Below are 13,843 nucleotides of genomic sequence, written 5' to 3' on the forward strand. Positions count from 1 at the left end.
TGTTCCTATTCTGGCTCCACTTTCATTGGTAGCAGATTTGTCTGTAATATTATAAACACAAAGCCAGAAATGTCTTATTAAGATTTTTAAACTGAGCAGGACAGCAGAGAGATTCAGATGAACTAAGTCTTAATAATCTGGAAGGGGATTCTCTCACTCAGTTTTAAAATTTCCTCCCTTTTGTGATGACAAATATTGTTGTGTATTTCCATGACACGTTTAGAATCTTACTCCAATTTTTGCTTTGAATCTTCCTCTTTTGGATGGTTACAACAGCTTGAATGATGCATCCTTCTAGAGATGCAAACAAATGACACATATATCAGCCATAGACAGAGCTACAGTAACTGCATTTGCTTCAGACATTGGATTGTCATTAAATGGCCAAAAGTCTGTTCTGTCCATCCTGTCCTGGTATATATTTATCAACACATATGAGCTAAGGATTAAGGGAACACAAGAGAAAGAAATAGAGTGCCACTAATGAATACCTAGTCTGGTTCACATAATATTGCTCCTTCTGAAATGATCCTTGCAACAGAAGGAAGAGGCTCCCTGTCCCTCAGAGAGGCCCTATATTGCCCCTCTTATAGCGATTTCCTTTGGGTGCAGGTCTCAATTGTATATGTTCTTGGGCCTTCCTTCAGCTTTTGAAGAAGTGGTTTCATGGTATAAGGTTTGTGGTCACTGACGTGCACCCTTAACAGAGCCACCTGCAGCACTCAGTTTCACTCAGTTGGGGACATCAGGCTCCAGTCAGACAGGGGAGTCTCCGGCACCAGCAACTATGAGACCACACCAACCCTGCACCAGCAGCAGCCCTCTTCAGTTGCTTGGTAAGGACACACAACACAAAGCCTCCTTCAGTTCTCCTTACTTTTTCTGATTCCTTTCTCCTTTTTTATCACTTCTGCATCCCCGCTCTCTCCCTTCATCTGTACCCTCCCTCTTCTCTTCTCTTCTCTTCTCTTCTCTTCTCTTCTCTTCTCTTCTCTTCTCTTCTCTTCTCTTCTCTTCTCTTCTCTTTCCCCTTCTACTGCTTTTTCACTCATTCTCTCCCTCATACCTCATTTGGCTACCCTCTCATTCTCATCTCTTCCTTTCTTCTCTTTCTTGCACATTATTCACTCACCCTCTCTTCTCCACCTTTACAATTTCCTCTCCCCCTTCCCCATCCTCTTTAGGCTTTTGCTCTCAATGTACCCAAATCCATATCGTGTACCAGTAAAGAGAGTTCAAACTTAAGGATTAAGTAGTTGTTTTACAGTGTAAAGAATGCTAATGCTGACTTATTGTGATTGTTTTAAGCAATATAGGGGCAATTTCTTAGCTGAACCTCATATGGAATGGCATGCCAGAGTAAGACTTATTGCATTTGAGGGTTACTTGATATTGTTTCAGGGTAAATTATATAGTTTTGCTTTTTTGTTCTAGGATGGAAGAACACGTGTTAAAATGTAGCAACTTCTGCCTGATTCATTGCGATTGCAGAGTTTTTAGTTTGTAAAAACTTGGTTTTCCATTTTAAAAATCTGTTCCCAAATGTTTTAACTGTTAGGAGAAATGGAGACCACATTTATTGAATGCAAGATGCCTCAAAATTACTTTTCTTTGACTTTAAGTTTTCCTTGCTGTAAGTGAACTTGAGCCCGTTTTACCAAATTCAGGACAGCAAATCATGAGACAGGGTTTTCTGGCTCTGTCACAGCTTGGCTGTATGACTGGGAAAGTCACTTAATGATTTTGTTTCCCTGTCTGTAAAAAGTTGATAATAAAACTTACCTCTTTCCAGAGCTGTTATGAGGTATAATTCATCTATGTTTGTAAGCCTATTTGGTATCTCACAAGAGAAGATGCATTAAAAATGAAAAAGTTTATTTTATGATTTCTTGCTGCAAATGACTAATGAAATGGATAGTAAGCAAAACCTGATAGGGTTAGATTTTGATGCCTTTTCTTCAAGAAAAGCAAAGGATCTAAACAGTAATCTTTGTGGGAATCAAAGTTAGTATAGCATCCAATTCAGGGATTTATTGATCTTATACAGTGCATTATAAACTACATAGTGTTAATATTAATTAGTATTATCTATATTACTATAGTCCCTGCAGACCTCCACAGGGATCAGGACCCCATTGACTTAGGTGCTGTATAAACAGATAGAAACAAGACAGCCACAGGGTGAGAGAATGGGAGTATTATTATCTTTATTGAGCACAATGGGTAATTGTATAGGTATGTGATTTGGCAGTTGACAAGTCCAGCAGGATTTTCACCAGGGATTGTTGTTTCCATACATATAAAAATGTGGTTGTTTTTAAAGTCATTTTTAGAGCAGGAATTATGACTTTAGTGATTGATAGTAAGATTCCTAAAAATGAAGTAGCCATTTCCCAAGGCTTTATAAAGATTCTTCGCTATTTCTCAGAAGTTTGAACTGAAACAAATAAATTAGCAGGTCCAGGTCTAACAGACTTTATCCAGTTGATGTGACAGTGCCTACATAAAACTTCATTTAACCAGCAAAGAAAAGTTAAGTTAAAATTATAGTGAGAGACTCTCTAAAACTAAGATTATTAGGAAACTATAATGTTAAGACTCACTCTATCTTTTCTTCATATATTTGCAATTGCAGAAATCTCAGCACAAAGAGAATCATAGAGCACTAGGACTGGACTGGACCTTGAGAGGTCATCGAGTCCAGTCCCCTGCCCTGATGGCAGGACCAAGCACCATCTAGATCAGGGTTGGACAAGCATGGTGGATGGGCTGCAAGAGTGGCCTTCCTACATCTCAGTGGGCTATAGCACCCAGCAGCCCAGTGGGCTTCCACCTGTTGGTCTGTGATCCCCAGCTATCCTCCCTCTCCAAGCACCTCTCGCATATCAGGGCTCCAGAGTTTTGCACTTACCTGCTCTTTCCTCCTCCCTCCCAGCATTTTGGGGCCTGTGAATCACCTGATTCATGCTCTGTCCTCACTTTTTCCCCTCCCTCCCAGAGCTGGAAAGCCGCAAATCACCTATTCATGACATTCCAGCTCTGGAAGGGAGGGAAGGAGAGAGGGAGAGGCATGGAGACAGAGCAGCTCCTATGAAAGTTCTGTGAGGGAGGGGAAAAGAGCAGAAAATGTGGGGCTCTAGTGCCCTGGAGCATGAGAGGCACATGGGGGAGCAGGCAAGGGGGTCCACAGACGGAGGCCCGGTGGCCTGATAAAACCCGTGGCCTACTACTGATCTAGATCATCCCTGATATGTTTTTAGAGTGTCCTATATGTTATTTGCTGCAATAACCAGGCAGCAAGAATTTGAAAAGGAATCCTGGGAGCATTATACACCAGAACTTGTTTGTTTTGTGAAAATTAAAAATCTCCTTGCCTTTCTGCTTTTCTTTTCATCCTAACCGGACTTGATGCATGTGGTTAAAGGTAATTTTATCCTGAGTGAAATTAGCTTTATTTGCACAAATGCAGGCAAGTGAAGCTCAGAGAGGTGGGGGAATGGGGCTGTTGTGCAGCTGCCCTCCCCACCTTTATGCTGCAGTTTATGGGATAGAATCAGTGCCTTCTGTGTCACTTGTGGATATGCATAATCACTGAACCTGAAACTGTTTCATACAGCCTATGTGGGGCTGGCACCAAAGGTGAAAGGAAGCAGGTGAGCCCAGGTGCGCAGCTCTGGCAAGAACTGGTTGCGCTGCAACAAAAGCCCACAGGGAACTACTAAAGAGCTGTATGGATTGCAAAAGACAGCACCTGTAAGAAATTTTAAGTTATTTTCACCACTGACTGGCACTGATATCTCTCTGCAACTACTATGGGTGCAGAGACCCCATGTGGCTTAATTATGAGGACTATGTGATGCAGAGCAATTTGTGTGGGTTTGACTCACCAGAGTTAATTTCCCTCTTGGGACAGTTTTGTTTCATTTTTATTTGCTACATTAACTTTTCATGGCAGCTTTTCATGGGGCTGCCTGAAGTTTCAGGACAAATTAGATTAATCAAGTGATGAGTTACTGATTTAGGTCTCAATCTTTCAATGACGTTAATGGACATTTTGTGTGAGTAATAACTGCAAGTTCAGGGCCTAAAAGCTCCAGAAGAGACAGCAGTTTCTGTGATTACCCAAAAGCTGAAAGACAGTAACAATGACATACATATCATGAAGTCTATGGAGAACAAAACTGAAGTGTGTAACATTCCTTTGGGGGAGTACCAGAGAAGTCTTGAGACTGGAGATTTCATTTCTGTTTTTTTAAGCACGTAGCAGAGTGACTTGGACCTAGTTTTCTGTCAGTCTCATTGTAACACAAAGATTATCTTTTTATAAAACAACAGATAAACATTCCAGAACATGTTCAGACACAGATCCATGCCACTGCCAAAAATGGTAAATCAGTGAGGCAGAATCATGTTTTATCTTGACTACATTCTCTCTCCTGAAGCATGTTAAACCTTTAGGCAATCCAAGTAATTTCTTTGTACAAGACTAGCACATGCTCTGCTTACCTGGTGAAGCACAGTGGGATCTTTGTCATATATTGCCAAATCTTTTGTGGTAAAAAAATGTAAGAAATATTATTTCAGAGCTGAAGATCCATGAAGGTAAAGAGGATTATTTGGATTTTTGCAACTGAATAAAATGGAGCTTGGTCTATCCATGCTGTATTTCTTTTGATAATGGACCATAGCATTTTCATTTGCTTTTTCTGATTATTTGAGAAATCACCAGATTTGCTCAACTTTCAAGCAGATAAACATTTAGAAGACAGCTAAGGGATATACCTAGCTACCATAGAATGCCTCCTATTCCTGACCACTGGCATCCATTCTGGGTCTGTGCTCATCAATAGTGGAGACCTTGATAAGGGAAATTGCAGGTTCCCTGCACCGCTGCACTGAGTAGACTTTCTACTACTAAAGAGAGATGTTATATTCCAGGACTGAATCAGGGCACAGAATTAATAAACTGTCCTAGTCTACTCTTATTTAAGATATTGGAGAGGGTCTAGCGGAGGGCAGCCAAAATGACTAAGGGGCTGGAGCACATGACCTACGAGGAGAAGATGAGGGATTTGGGCTTATTTCGTCTGCAGAAAAGACGAGTGAGGGGGATTTGATAACAGCCTTCAATTTCCTGAAGAGAGGTTCCAAAGAGGATGGAGAGAGGCTGTTCTCAGTAGTGAGAGATGGCAGAACAAGGAGCAATGGTCTTAAGTTACAGTGGGGGAGGTCTAGGTTGGATATTAGGGAAAACTATTTCACTAGGAGGGTGGTGAAGCACTGGAATGGGTTACATAGAGAGGTGGTGGAATCTCCATCCCTAAAGGTTTTTAAGTACCGGCTTGACAAAGCCCTGCCTGGGATGATTTAGTTGGGGTTAGTCCTGCTTTGGTCAGGGGGTTGGATTTGATGACCTCCTGAGATCTCTTCCAGCCCTATGATTCTATGATCTTTCAAAATATAACTTTCAAAATAGCTCAGCATAAAATAGCAATAACAATATCATTTAGACCCATTCATTCCATTCCTGTTGACTTTGCTGCCATTTTGCTCTGCCGAGTTGAAGCAACCAGTAACTAAGAAAACTCAAACACCTCATAGAAATGTTTACTGAAAAATCCAGGAACTTGAGAGTAGCACTAACATCAGAGATAATTAAATGGGAGAGCCTGATTGTGGGAAAGATTTTCCAGACCAACAACAAAAAAAAGGAACAGCTGTAGAGGGTAACAAAGAAAACTAACACAACCAATTGCAGATTCACAAGATGGCAATGTAAGAGATCAAGAACTTTTCAGTTGCAGCAGTCAAAACTATTATAATAATTCAGAGGAAAGCGGGACTCGGCAAAACTAGGTCACAGCCAAGAACATCTAGAACTTGAATTTCTGAGTGATCAGGGAAGACTCCATTTTTGATTTCTCAGCTCTTGGCATATACTCCCACAAAGATGCTATAGAAATCAAAATATAAGCACGGTGCAACGTAATGAATTAGCGACTGTCTCTGCAACTGTTAAATCTAACAGGACCATTATGCTTGAAGGATAACATCTTTTTTCCGACAAACTTCATGTAAGCCAAAAGATTAGAAAAGACAGGATAGCTATTGTGTGGATGCTTCCACCCTGTCCAGGTCCAACTAGGATATAGAAGGAGTATCTGATGCCATTTCCAGGGTACATTCTTGGAAACCACAGTGCTTAAAAAAGCAAACAGAAAAGACTTGGATGTATTGCAAAGTAGAACAATAATTACACTTCCTTTTACAGTATCGGTTTAATTGTATAAGTAAGGTTTTCTTGATGTGTGAGATATAAAGATGTTTTGGACGAGCCCTTATTGGCTTATACTGTGCTCCTTTATGGTGTAAACATATTTAATTTTACACTCATAAAATTATTTTATAACTACTATTGCTTTACAATTTTCTGGTTCATTAGTGTAATGACATGATGTATTAGGTTAGCATTATTTTACTTCTTTTTATGCATTTTAGTGTTGTTCTTAATTTGCTGTTAGGCTTCTTCCCCCATCTCCAACAAACAGAAGACAAGAAAACTAGCTGTAATGGAAATTATTATTTTAATTCAAAAGGGAAATGTATACAGTACTAGGATGACAAAGAGTATCATTTCTTCAGCAGCTGTCAGTGACATATATTCTTGTGTTTTCATTTCTCTATTTCATGGAACCTTTTCTCTTTGGTGGCAAATTATAATGGCTCAGACCCCGCAGCCCTTCCTCATGTGACTGTATCATATGTTAGCAGCTCCATTAACATCAGTAGAGCTATTCTTGTAAAAGAACTGAACCCTGAGTGTGTAAACATTAAGGATATTTTTATATCCTTTTAATAAACAATGTAAAAAATTCTCATAAGGTAAAGCTAGTAGATTTGTAACAAATTATTTGGTATTAAACTGAATACATTGCATGGTCCTCATGGAACAGACACATGCTCAGTTCCCATAAGCAAATCACTGTATATAGCCAAGAACACTAATGGTCCAAAGCCACATGATGATTGGCTAGTTTGCCTTTTCAAATGATGTCTGCCACAGTCATTTACCAGCTCCCTACTCACACACATAGGTAATACCCTATGTCCCTGAATCAAGGTGTAATAAGGGACTGGTTTATATGGAGAATCAAAATAAGAAATGCTGTGAGGATAGAAGATGAACAGAAGCAGTTATGGGGATATGGACAGTGAGGGTCTGAAGAAGAAATAGTCACTGTTAAACCCTTCCACAAAATGCCAAATTACTATTTCTTGTTTGCAGTGTTGTAGCTGTGTTGGTTCCAGAGGATAGCAGAGATAAGTAGTTATTGGACTAACTTTTGTTAATGAATGAGACAAACTTTTGAGCTATTTCAGCACTGGTCGGTGGCGCTTTCTGCCGCTCTTACCCTACTTTCCAAGCAGGGAACTATCCAGCAGTCCAAATAAATGGTTATAAATTAAAATGAATTGAAAACAGCTGTCAGGTCACAGAGTGCTGCTGACTGTAGCAGGGCTTCACGTGGGCATAGAGGTCTACTGCACAGAACTCACTGCAGTATTGGGCCCAGTATGTTCCCATTGTAGCCAAAATAAATTTTGTCATTTAGTTCAATAGGAGCATGATATTCACCCAACTCTCACAAGCAAAATAACAGTATGGTAGCTTGAGAAATGTACCTGATAATATTTAAGATGCAGAATCACAGAGACTGAAAGATAATTAGCTTAATAAGATGAAAGATAGATGAAGGTTTGGGTAAAAAGAACCTCAGATTGGAAATATGGTGAACATTTTTTATCTGTGAGCATAATTAATCATTGGAACAATTGACCAAGGGTCATGGTGGATTGTCTGTCTCTGGCAATTTTTAAAACCAGATTGAATGTTTTGTTAAAAGATCTGCTCCAAGAATTACTGTGGGGAAGTTTGATGGCCTGTATTATGCAGGATGTCAGATTAGATGAGCACAATGCTTCCTTCTGGCCTTGAAATCTATGTATTTGTCCAAGAATTCTGAAAGAATTTAAGAAAAAAAAGGGTCCAAGCTGATCAAAATGCATACATTCTCTCATGAAAAGCAGCTACTTGTTACCAGAGCTATGGCAACTCCTATGTACCTGGAGATATTAGAAAGAGAAGCCAAAAATCATGAAACCCTATACAAAATAATTCAAAACATATATTCATTCAGTGGCAAAAGGAAACCTGCTGAAACAGGAATAGGCGTGACAAACAGCAAATTAGTTACAAGTTTGCAATGAAAAATAGCAGGAAAAAAAATCCGATACAAGTTTGAGCTACATATGCAGTGGAATCACATGATAAATACTGTTGAACTTTGTGTTGTCATTGTCCTCATTGTCCCAGAGAAGGAAATCAATGTAAAAGGACTTGTCCATGGATGCACATTAAGTCAATGGCAAAGCAAACAAAGACTCCAGGTCTCCTGGCACCTAGCCAGGTGTATCATTGAAAAACAAATGTAGAAATAGGTGCCACTGACAAAGGAAAAAAATGAAAAGCCCGAAGTGGGATCACATATTTAAAATCACTAAGGGTATGTCTACACTACCCCGCTAGTTCAAACTAGCGGGGTAATGTATGCATACCGCACTTGCTAATGAAGCCCGGGATTTGAACTTCCCGGGCTTCATTAGCATAAGCGGGGAGCCACCATTTTTAAATCCCCGCTGCTTCGAACCCCGTGCAGCGCGGCTACACGGGGCTCGAACTAGGTAGTTCGGACTAGGGTGCCTATTCCGAACTACCGGTACACCTCGTTTAACGAGGAGTAATGGTAGTTCAGAATAGGAACCTAGTCTGAACTACCTAGTTCGAGCCCCGTGTAGCCGCGCTGCACGGGGTTCGAAGCAGCGGGGATTTAAAAATGGCGGCTCCCCGCTTATGCTAATGAAGCCCGGGAAATTCAAATCCCGGGCTTCATTAGCAAGTGCGGTATGCATACATTACCCCGCTAGTTCGAACTAGCGGGGTAGTGTAGACATACCCTAAGTAATTACGAATCTGAAACAAAAAACAGGACTACATAGCACTTTAAAGACTGACAAGATGGTTTATTAGATTATGAGCTTTTGTGGGCCAGACCGAAAGCTCATCACCTAATAAACCATCTTGTTAGTCTTTAAAGTGCTACGTAGTCCTGTATTTTGTTTCAGCTAGACTAGACTAACACGGCTACATCTCTATTACTAATTATGAATCTGGCTGTGATGAAGTTTATACATGACCATTAACTGGCCTTCTCGAAGGAAGGCACAGTAGTAAAAAGGAATACTTTTACTGAGAAATATGAATGGATTAAATTTATATCCATGGTGCTAAATAAAAATGGATGAAATTTATACCCAGGGTACTAAGAATAGGTAAGGCTAAAGGTGAAGGCCAAACTATTGGAAATAATGATTAGGAAAAGGCTACTGATAATGAGTTAAGAGTATGTGGAAGGAGTGGGAGGTGAAGGAGTACATTCCTCTTCCCCCACAGCTATTGCCTAGCTGATGATAGTGGAGAATGAGAAGAGGTTTTAGGAAGATTGAAAACTGATTACTGAGCAGAGCTTTGATATGGTTGTTACAGGCTTGACAGCCATGTGTGTAGGAAAGGGCTGAAAGTGCTGTTCCTGAAGTAGGCTGGACAGGAGCTGCTGCTTTTCCTTCATATATTCTGAGAAGAGATCCTTTAGATCAGGCCTACTCAACACATGGCCCATGGGCTGCATGCAACCTGCGACCCGTTTGTTTGCAGCCCACGGTGCGGTTTGGCTTTACTCAGGGCTCAACGTGTGGCTCGCGGGTGGGGTCCTTTGAACATGGCCTCCACTGGGAACACACTCCGCAATGGTGAGTCAATATAATGGTCTTCTGTTGATATGCATTTTAGTAGTTAAATTCCTTGACTGTCATAGCTCATTAAAAGTGCTGTCATATGAGTGGAAATTGGGTAAATATTGTGTTTTTATTAATATCAGCAGAACTGACTTAAATGGGGCCTGCATGTTGTGTAGTCTTGCCTTAATCTTTGTACTCATGCCCATCAGTGTAAAAGAAGTTATTTGGATATATATTTGCATGTATATGCTACAGCACTTAAGTTGCGGTCTTTGGCATATGCTATGAGTATCATTGTAGCCCCTGGGGCTACCAAAGTTGGGTAGCTCTGCTTTAGATTCAGGCATAGGAGAAGGCCCAATGATCTGGACAAACTGGAGATGTTCATTGTCAGGATAGCCAGGAGAAATTTACTATTTTGTATATTAAACTGCTTTAGTATCTCTTCAAGAATGGGAGTCCAATAAAATGGGAGTCCAATAAAATCTCTTCAAGAATTGGTAAAGTCCAATAAAATAGGCAAGAACATGGTAGTGCTGAGCTGGAATTTTATTTTGGCCTTTGGGATCCTCCCAAACAGAGATAATACACTAAGACTGATACCTTTGAATGAAAACCAGAGAGTGTTTGATATAGAGCAGTTAGCCAAAAATGCCAGTGTTAAAGAAAAAAATAGGAACAGGTCTGGTTTCTAAATATTAAATCAATATTTGGTGATGTCATATTTATATAAATATGGTGTCCAGATGAATTTACAGTCAAAGAGCAGATCTACAGAATTTGTGCTCCTATTTAACTAATTTGTAGTTATTTGGATAATGAGTGATTTAGTTAATTCATGCATAAATTTTGTATAGACAAGATTTAAGAAAGCATTTACAAGTAATTTTTGTTAAGAAAAAAAATGGAATGCAAATCTTTAGCGTACAATCAGAGAGTGAACTGGTAAAACTAGTTGTGAGCTATGAAACTATTCATAACTTCAAAGACATCAAAGGGATGTATACATATTCAATACACACTGCTCCGTCTGAAGCAAACCTCATAAAGGAAATATACAAAAGAATTTTAATTATAGGGTGTACGAAATAATGTTCATGTTTCATAAATAACTTAAAGAGGTCAAATTTAGCATACAGAAAAATATAATGGGTGAAATACAGGCCTCACAAAAATTGAAGGCAAAACGCCCATTGACTGTAAAAGGGTTAAGGTTTCAGCCAATGTGTCAGCCTCAAACTAAGTGGGTGTATCTTTCAATGACTGTTGTGCCTGATTTCTCTAGGATTGACTTAAGCTCATAGTGTGTATGACAGTCCAAGTAGGCTTTACTTATGTGCAAAGGGAGAGGGAAGATGTAAATTACACATCTTCTGAATCTTGCTCAGGGTCTCAAAATAAGAGAACATCATATTATTGGGTTTATTTCAGCTCCCATTCATGAAAGGGAGCTGAATTGTATGTAGTCAAACTCCAAGCTTAGCACTTCAGAGGCTTTGAAAGGGAATTCATGCATATCAGGCCTAATGTGTACTGTTCATGAAGGTGAGATGCTTATCTAAGACTTCCATCGTTTCTTGTTTTCCCAATCTGAGCCATCATTTTTTCTATCAGATTTACAACTTGGGATTACATGTACACTAGCTTGTTTTATTTATTTTATGTTATGAACCTTGTTGCATGTACAGATCTTTGACTACAGTGAAATGGTCTGGCATTCAACAGCAGGAACCAAATCCTGTTGACAATTCAAGAAGTAGGTTGGTGCAGGAAGAAGATGAAAGAAGGAAGTCTTCCTTCTACCTTTGTACATACAAGAAGCAGAGCAGGATCTCCACCTACTGGTAAGAGGGTGCACTGCCACTGATTCTACCAGTACATCATCAACATCAAGGAATGGGGGCAGATCTTCAGCAAAAATGCTGTGGATGCAGACTGCTTCTTTTATGAAGCAGTAATAAGGGGCATCCATCTGCCTGCCTCACCCCTCCCCAAAGAAACTGTTAGCCAATCTTCTCTGCAACTAGAGGCTGGCTCTGCATATATAGTTGAGCTAGCCCTACTCCCTTGAAGGTGAATGAAGCTGTTGCATGGGGAGGCAAGCTCCTCAGGGCCCCCCTGTACTTCACCCACTCTGCTCAGGCCCCACCCCCACCGCACTGTCTCCCTTTTCACTTGACTCACTCATTCCAGCTAAATCTTTCAACCCAAATGTAGCAAATTACATTTGGAGAAAAAACCACACTTCTAAAATTTATTTCTAAAGAAAGTGGAGCATGTTTTCCACTGCCTGCCAGACTGTGAAGACTGGACATGGAAAGGTACCTAATTAAAAGCACTAAATTTGGGAATAAAAAAATGTCAGTCGTAGGCTTTTTGATATACCATGAAGTTTGTCAGATTTGTTTGCAAAAACTATTTATTAAGGGCAAGTCAACTGTGCTGCTGAATACAATATTAAATATCATGGAATACATAGTGAGCCCTTCTCTGTTTTACATTTTCATCATCAGTATTTCTAACCTGATTCATAGTTTGCAAGGCCAAAATAGACTATTGTTTACAGGAGGTCAAACTAAGTGATCACACAGACCATAGAACTTCCCAAAAATAATTTGTGTGTCCAATCTCATAATCTTTTGGAACCTGGCTCATGAGTTTGATCTCATGAGGTGGTCCGGTCTTATGATTTTTTACCTTTTGAGTTGGCAGGACTGATATGGTGTCCTAAAGTATGGCCACGTTCAATTATTGACTCTGCTTTCTGAGCACAGGGACTGCTCCTCCAATTGTCTCTTAAGGTGCAAGCCACCTAGAGGGATGGCAACAAGAAAGGGTCCATCCATTGCCCCCTTGTCTTAAATTCAAGCCAGTGTACCTACCTAGCTTCAGAGACCAGTGCACATAATATCATTAATATAGGTTGGACCTCACTGGTCTGGCACCTTCAGGATCTGAGTGGTCCTGGATGAGGGAATTTGCCAGACTAGGAAGGTCCCTGCTACCTGCCCCCTCAGCCTGCTGCCCCTCCCCGTCGCCAGCTCCTTTAGCCCCGCTGTCAGCCGGGCGACATAGCTGCTCCATCCTCCGTGTCATAGCTGCTGCTCCAGTCCCACTACTGGCACAGCAGCATGCAGCACTGGCCCCACTGCCATAGCACCAGCCCTGCTGCCAGCTGACATTCAGCTCCAATTGGGCTGCTGACCTGCCGCAGCCCCAGTTGAGTGGCTGTGGCCCCAGTTCTGCTGCCACATCTCTGCTGCTGCGGCTCCAGACATGCTTCCCCTGGTGTGCTGCCACTACCTCGCCTTGCTGCCAACCAGGGGCACATAGCCCCTCTCAGGCTATCGCTGCACAATCCTGCTGCAGGGCCAGAGCACATGGGCTCCCCCGGACCCAGCTGGGTTGCCAGGCTGCCACTACTCTACTACTGCCACCAGGCTTCTAAGGCCTTGGCTCCACTACCACCAGCCTCACTGTGCGCAGGGCTCTCAGCAGCTGGCCCTTCTACCCCGGGGCTCTCTCATTCAGCAACATCTGGGGTCCTGCCAGACCACAGACGTTGCCAGATGAGAGAGTCCTGGTTTACGGAGATGTAACCTGTAGTTCAGTAGACATGCTCCCCCAGGGTAATACACCTCTGACATCCTCTCCACAAATGCAGGGCAATTGGCTCCACCAATTGTTAAGCCAATCACAGTAAACCAAGCCAGGTCTGTGCGCCTGAAGATGTGACAGTATTGTGGCTGGGGGTAATGCCAGTTAACAAAGTTTTCTGGTTAACAAAGTGCCGGATAACAAAGGCTTCACTGTATCTTGAGCAGTTTACTATCATCTGCAAATTTTGCCACCTCACTGTTTTGTTGAATAGGATTGGTGCTAGTACACACCCCTGCGGGGTGCCACTAGTTACTTCTCTCCATTCTGAAAACTGATCATTTATTCTTGCCCTTTGTTTCCTATCTTTCGTCGAGTTATCAAGCCACGA

The 13,843-nt window shown here is 41.2% G+C and overlaps 1 protein-coding gene across 5 annotated transcripts in view; it reads left to right on the top strand.

Annotated features, from left to right (window-relative positions):
* FLT3 (fms related receptor tyrosine kinase 3) overlaps positions 1 to 13,843 on the top strand; it is a 95,524-nt gene that overhangs the window by 13,886 nt on the left and 67,795 nt on the right. The window contains exon 1 of one of the 5 annotated variants that reach the window (XM_075919215.1): positions 697 to 836. The exons of 3 other annotated variants lie outside the window; for them this stretch is intronic. In XM_075919215.1, coding sequence (XP_075775330.1) covers positions 788 to 836 — 49 coding nt within the window. In that variant the 5' untranslated portion in view covers positions 697 to 787. Of the gene's footprint in view, positions 1 to 696; positions 837 to 9,093; positions 11,700 to 13,843 lie in introns of those variants that run through there. One more of the 5 variants, XM_075919214.1, reaches the window with a different exon arrangement.

This window comes from Pelodiscus sinensis, chromosome 1, assembly GCF_049634645.1.
Source record: "Pelodiscus sinensis isolate JC-2024 chromosome 1, ASM4963464v1, whole genome shotgun sequence".
NCBI classification, from domain to species: domain Eukaryota; kingdom Metazoa; phylum Chordata; order Testudines; family Trionychidae; genus Pelodiscus; species Pelodiscus sinensis.